This window comes from Aegilops tauschii, chromosome 4, assembly GCF_002575655.3.
Source record: "Aegilops tauschii subsp. strangulata cultivar AL8/78 chromosome 4, Aet v6.0, whole genome shotgun sequence".
In the NCBI taxonomy this organism is placed as follows: domain Eukaryota; kingdom Viridiplantae; phylum Streptophyta; class Magnoliopsida; order Poales; family Poaceae; genus Aegilops; species Aegilops tauschii.
This window is the reverse complement of record NC_053038.3, coordinates 489,552,218-489,558,890: the sequence shown is the minus strand read 5'-3', so window position 1 is coordinate 489,558,890 and position 6,673 is coordinate 489,552,218. Positions and strand designations below refer to the sequence as shown.

At 49.1% G+C, this 6,673-nt stretch overlaps 1 protein-coding gene and 1 long non-coding RNA gene across 2 annotated transcripts; one reads left to right on the top strand and one right to left on the bottom strand.

Moving 5' to 3' along the window:
* Positions 1-4,089: 4,089 nt before the first annotated feature.
* LOC109742540 (uncharacterized) lies at positions 4,090-4,961 on the bottom strand. Its single transcript, XR_012182570.1, has 2 exons — positions 4,441-4,961; positions 4,090-4,209 (listed from the first exon to the last, which is right to left on the bottom strand). It is a non-coding gene; the product is annotated as an uncharacterized lncRNA (long non-coding RNA).
* Positions 4,962-5,209: 248 nt separating this feature from the next.
* LOC109742539 (GCN5-related N-acetyltransferase 8) lies at positions 5,210-6,202 on the top strand. The gene has a single exon (XM_020301629.4). It carries the CDS (start codon positions 5,322-5,324, stop codon positions 6,006-6,008), a length of 687 nt encoding a protein of 228 aa, XP_020157218.1. The 5' UTR covers positions 5,210-5,321; the 3' UTR covers positions 6,009-6,202.
* The last annotated feature ends 471 nt before the right edge of the window (positions 6,203-6,673 follow it).

The window sequence follows — 6,673 nt, the reverse complement described above, 5'->3', positions numbered from 1 at the left end:
TCCATGAACCCGTAAGCCGCCGTAATAGCCACCCATTTACGGATGACGTTTAACAAACCCCAAAGTTCATGAAGCAAGCATGAAGAAACTCGATACTCTCATGGTCTAAGGAATCATGCAAACGTTAACCATCTCTGTGTTATGTACCAATAAACTTGCGACGAATGAATCTCATAGCATAACATCATGCCGGGTCGATTCAACACAAATGTTCTCTTAACATTATGCCCTCAAGGTTGCTGACATAGACATGCCCATGATCAGGAAAACATAACCATCATGTAACACTTGAGCTAGTCTTAGAGGCCAGACTAGGAATACATTTTACCGTTTATTATTCCACACGTGCATATGAGTCTTCCTCCGAGCCTCGTGGTTATTGCAGACTCGAGAACCATAGCAGTTATAGCATGGAACATAAACATAATTTTGAACTCGGAGATAAATAATATCATTTATTATTGCCTCTAGGGCATATCTCCTACACGAGGGTCATCTTATTTTACCCCCCCCCCCCGGGCCAGTGCTCCTCGGAGTGTTGGTCCAAACTAGAGCACCGTGCGGGACCATCCCTTGGCAACTTGGGTTACGTCGGTACCTGTACGCTTCGCTTATCTGGTGTGTCCTGAGAACGAGATACGTGCGACTCCTATCGGGATTGTCGACACATCGGGCGGCTTTGCTGGACTTGTTTTACCATTGTCGAAATGTCTTGTAACCGGGATTCCGAGACTGATCGGGTCTTCCCGGGAGAAGGAATATCCTTCGTTGACCGTGAGAGCTTATAATGGGCTAAGTTGGGACACCCCTGCAGGGTATTATCTTTCGAAAGCCGTGCCCGCGGTTATGTGGCAGATGGAAATTTGTTAATATCCGGTTGTAGAGAACTTGACACTCGACCTTAACTAAAATACATCAACCGCGTGTGTAGCCGTGATGGTCTCTTCTCGGCGGAGTCCGGGAAGTGAACACGGTTTCTGGGTTATGTTTGACGTAAGTAGGAGTTCAGGATCACTTCTTGATCATTACTAGTTGACGACCGTTCCGTTGCTTCTCTTCTCGCTCTCATTTGCGTATGTTAGCCACCATATAAGCTTAGTGCTTGCTGCAGCTCCACCTCATTACCCCATCCTTTCCTATAAGCTTACATAGTCTTGATCTCGCGGGTGTGAGATTGCTGAGTCCTCGTGACTCACAGATACTTCCAAACAGTTGCAGGTGCCGATGATACCAGTGCAGGTGACGCAACCGAGCTCAAGTGGGAGCTCGATGAAGATCTTGCTCGTTGTGTTGTTTCTTTTCATGTTGATCAGTAGTGGTGCCCAGTTGGGACGATCGGGGATCTAGCATTTGGGGTTGTCTTCTTTTATTTTGGTTCCGTAGTCGGACCTATGTGTGTACTCTGATTGATGTATGATTTATTTATGTATTGTGTGAAGTGGCGATTGTAAGCCAACTCTTTATCCCATTCTTGTTCATTGCATGGGATTGTGTGAAGATGACCCTTCTTGCGACAAAACCACAATGCGGTTATGCCTCTAAGTCGTGCCTCGACACGTGGGAGATATAGCCGCATCGTGGGCGTTACACACGTCGAGCTGTCCAACGAGCCGGACAAGCTGCTATGGAGCTGGACCGCTAACGGCGTGTACACTGCTCAGTCCTGCTACCGGGCAACCTTCCAGGGCGTGACGGGCTGCCACTCCTGGAAACTCATTTGGAGGAGCTGGGCACCTCCAAGAGTGAAATTTTTCCACTGGCTGGCCTGCCAAGATCGCTGTTGGACCGCGGAGCGGCTTGCACGACGTGGCCTGCAGCACCACCCGCGATGCCTCCTATGCGACCAAGAGCCGGAGACGATCAAACACCTGATGCTCGTGTGCCCCTTCGCTAGGCACACATGGCATGAGATCCTAGCTTGGCTGCGCTTACCGGCGCCGACGCCCGAGCACGACGACTCGATCATGGACTGGTGACTACGCGCGAAGGACTCCACACCGCCAGCGCTCCGCAAGGCGCTGAAATCCGTGGCGCTTTTGGTGCCGTGGATGATCTGGAAGCATAGGAACACGTGTGTTTTTGACCATGTGAGCCCATCGCTCAATGAGCTTGTCGACCGGATCAAGGACGAGGCCCGATGTTGGGCAAAGGCCGGGGCTCAAGGGCTCAGGGTCGTTTTGCCATCATCATGGGATGTCCACTGATCATCTGACAACTGTGTAAGCTTGTCTCCTAGGAGGATGTAAATTCCCTATCTTTCCAATGCAATGAAACGCAAAGGCCATTTGCGTTTTCTCGAAAAAAAATTGGACCCAGATATCCACCGACCGTTCGGTCTGGGAGAGCCCCAGACCGAACGAGTCGTTCGTTACGGGGGAGCCGATCGACTGAACATATTTGTTCGGGACGAGAAGAGGCCAGCCCGAACACCATCACTCTAGGCCCTTTTTTGCGTTGAATAAAAAAGAAAACAAAGCCCAATTTACCCAAAAACTATTTTGACAAAGAAAGCCCACTTTTGGCTGTGAATAATAGAGGTCAGATTTGCCATACTCTAAAAAAATTGAAATGGTCCCAAAATAATTTTGTCGTGAAAGATAGAAAATAACGAATAAGATACTACTAAAAAATCACTATGGATTGAAGACAAAAAAATTGCCATGATCTTTATAAGCAAAATTTGCCATGGTTAAAAAAAGATCTTTTTATGCAAATGGCGAAAAAGAAAACAGTTCATGGCAATTTTGCATCTCTACCATGATGGCAAGAAATGTACATACAAATTTTTTATGCTATTTTTACTATATAATTGAAGAGACAAAAAATATGGATTTAAAATTGCCATCATGTGGAGCAGAAACAAAAAAGCACAAATCTTTTATTTAGTAGTAATTGCCATGTTTTATAAAGTAAATGTACCATAGTCAATAGAAGCAAAAATTACCATGAACGGTGGAAAAAGGCAAAATTTGCCGTGGATGTAAAGTAGTTTTGCCATGGAAAACTAGAAGTCAAACTTGTCATGCTCCATGGGAGTAGACGTGTCATGAGTGACAAAAGTAAATTTGTCATGTATGTCACGTAAAAAATGTCATGGCAATAAAAGGCTAATTTTTCCATGTTAATAAAGTTAAGTTAGACATGGAAAAATAGAAAGTAAAACTTGCCATGGCAATAAAAGTTAAATATTGCCATGGGGATTTAGGTAAAAAAATCCCATGTTAATAAGGGTCAATTTGCCATCAAAAAAATAAAAAAGTAAAACTTGCCATGGCAATAAAAGTTAAATATTGCCATGGGGATTTAGGTAAAATTGCCATGTTAATAAAGGTCAATTTGCCATCGACAAATAAAAAAAGTAAAAATTTCCATGGAATAAAAGTTAAATATTGCCACGTGGATTTAGGTAAAATTGCCATGTTAATAAAAAGGTAAATTTGACATGGCAAAATAAATAGTAAAACTTGCCATGGCAATAAAATGTTAAAAATTGCCATGGGGGTGTAGGTAAATTCGCCATGTTAATGAAGGTGAAATAATTACTAAAACTTGCCATGGCAATATTTGCCATTTTTTGTTTTTGACAATTTAAATAATTACCGCGGCAATTTAAATAATCAAAAGTTGCCATGGCAAGAAAGCAATGAATTTACCATGATCCGAGAACTAAAATTTGTACGATTCGGTAACTATATTAGTCATCTTCCAGGAAGCAAATTTGCTATGATGCGTAAACTAAATTTGCCATCATCAATTCAACTAGTTTTTTTTATGTTTACATCGCAAGAAGTATAAGATTAGTTGCCATGGTAGAAAATAGTAAAAATGTGCCATGATCCAACATCGAAAGTTGCCATGGAAAGAAAGCAATGATTTTTCCATGATCCGAGAACTAAATTTGCCATGATTCAATAACTGTATTTGCCATCTTCTAGAAATTTTTTACACTGAGACAGCAAATTTAAGATAAATTGTATAGTACCATGTTTAGTCCTGAATCCTTCTCTCTAAACAAAAAGCAAGGTTTGATTACTCCATATCCATTTTCAGTTTAATTATCTCTGATGTTGTTCAACGAAGATGACCAGAAACTCTAAAAATCCCTTTCATCACTACAGAAATTCAGCGCACATAGCCGATCAAATATAGCTGCAAATCATTTATTTTCTTCTCAAAACTCATTCCGTCCTGGAAGACTAGTATGCATATCTGTTTTGTTCAGATCACACAAAAGCAAATGATTTTCAGTCAGTAGAATAGTAACGAAATACACAGAAAAAGTTGTTCTACGGAATCAACAACTCCCAAAATCGCTTGTTCTATTACCGAGCAAAGCAAAATGGCTAGTTCACCTATGCCAGCCGATTCACTTGGTGATGTATGCTGCGCTAGAACAAAAAAAAATCTTAGAAATGGAACAATTCTGGGGCTGGGCATTACCGAGCAAAGCACTGACTAGGAGAACGGTGTTGATCTCCAAGCACCCCAGCGGGAGCAGGGCAGCTCGCGTTCGTGACCACGTCGGGGAGCGCAAGTGCCTGGGGTGGTCGTCGTCCCCGCGGAAGTCGTCGAAGTGCAGCCCCACGCCAGCCGCCAGGGAGCAGCAGATGCCTGGACATGGTCGTCGCCGCCGCGGGCGCCGTCGACGCAGCCCCGTGTCGGGGGGAGCGGCAGAAACCTGGAGGTGGTTGTCGTCGACGCGCAACCTCCCTACCGCGGCTATGGCCTCCCCGGCGGCTAGATCCGGCAACGAGAAGACGAGCCCCGCCACGGTCTCAAGGCCTTGGCGCTGACCTCCGGTGGATCCCACAGCCGCCGCTTCATTTGGATGCGCGTGGGAAGCCGGCGACCCCGCCAGCCGTCGCCGGGGTGGCGTCGCCGGGGTGGTGGGAAGGCGCGTCGCCGGGGCAGGTGCCGGACACGGGAGCTCCATGGAGGGGAAGTGGTGTGGTGGCTTGCTCGTGAGTGGGTAGGTGGGGGGGGGGGGGGCGGGCGGGAGAGGAGGGGAGTAGTGCGGCCGTGGAGAAACAAAACGTTCGCGGCGACCCCCTGCTTTTCCGAACGATAAGAAATCAATGACGTGGCTGGTCAGACCTACTTTAAGATTCGTGATTCGATCCAATGGTCCATGGGACGTTCGGCCCAAAATCCTAAAATACAGGCGTTCGGGAGTTATTGATTCCCTAAAATTTTACTTTAAAGGTAAATCACTCTACATTTCCATTTGCGCCGGTCATCTCGTCACAGAGCAGAGCAGCAACCCTAGCTGTAGCGTATCCCCCTACCCACCTACCCCTATCCCTCCGAACCCAGGCACCAAGATGGCGGCGCCGACGACCTTCTCCGGCGAGGCGTGGGCGGAGCTGCGCCTGGCGGACGCGCGCGACGTGCCCCACATCCACAGCCTCATCCACCAGATGGCGGAGTTCGAGCTCCTCACCGACCTCTTCGCCGCCACCCACGAGCTCCTCGCCTCCACGCTCTTCCCCACGCCCCAGCCGGCCCCCTTCACCTCCTTCACCGCCCTCATCCTCGATCTCTCCCCGTCCCCCGCCTCGGCCTCCGCCGACACCGTCGGCTCCCGCCGCCTCGACCTCTCCGCGTCGTCCCCGCTCGCCGACCCGGAGGCGGCCGCCTTCCCGTCCCCGCGCGGCGGCGGGCGCGTCACGGCCGGGTTCGTCATCTGCTTCCCCAACTACTCCACCTTCCTCGCCAAGCCCGGGCTGTACGTGGAGGACATCTTCGTGCGCGCGCCGTGGCGCCGCCGCGGGCTCGGCCGCATGATGCTGTCCGCCGTCGCCGGCAGGGCCGCGGAGATCGGGATGGGCCGCGTGGAGTGGTGCGTGCTCGACTGGAACCAGAACGCCATCGACTTCTACGAGGGGATGGGCGCCGAGGTGTTCAAGCAGTGGCGCATCTGCCGGCTCACCGGCGCCGCGCTCGACAAGTACAAGGGCACCGGCACCGGCAGCCAGGAGGAGGAGGACGCCGGCGGGAAGGCCCAGTAGGCCAGTAGGAGAGGAGAGATCTGGGCTCCGGCGACTGGTAACAATAAAGGTGGTGGATTTTGCCTCCACTCGGTGATGTATTCTTGCTACTGATGTGCATTGATATGTTCTTCATGGAGATGCATTATGGACCTGTTCTTGCCTTCCTTGGAATATGTATGAATTGAATCTGAAACTGGAATTATTCCCTGTTACTATCATGTTCTGAATATATGTGATAGGAACTTGTACCCTACCAGGCCTGGGGCGTAAGCGGTAAGGGAAGGAGGGGGCTGGGCGAGGCGATGGGCAGCTGCGCCGACGCGGAAGAGGAAGATGGCGGCAGCGGCGCAAGAGGCAGGGGGCGGCTAGGGTTCCGGCTCCTCTAGGAGCCAGGCAATAGAGATAATATTCTTCTTATTGCTTAATTTCAAAAAGAGTCTTACAGCCTATATTTATAACCTAGATAACTTGCATAAGAATTAACCTAAGATAACTTGTGGGCTAAAATTGCTCGGTGGGCCTAGCTAAACCGGCCATAACACTTCTCCCCGCCGGCACAAACAGCTCGTCCTCGAGCTGTAAGGTGGGGAAGCGCTCGCGGAACTTCTCGAGGCGATCAACCAGCGTCAACACCTTCTCGACAGCTGGGGCGGCCAGGTCAGCGACGACGGTGACGGCGTCCT

Bases quoted from the DNA above. Each gene is read 5' to 3' on its own strand.
- LOC109742539 (XM_020301629.4), top strand. From the start codon at position 5,322: ATGGCGGCGCCGACGACCTTCTCCGGCGAGGCGTGGGCGGAGCTGCGC.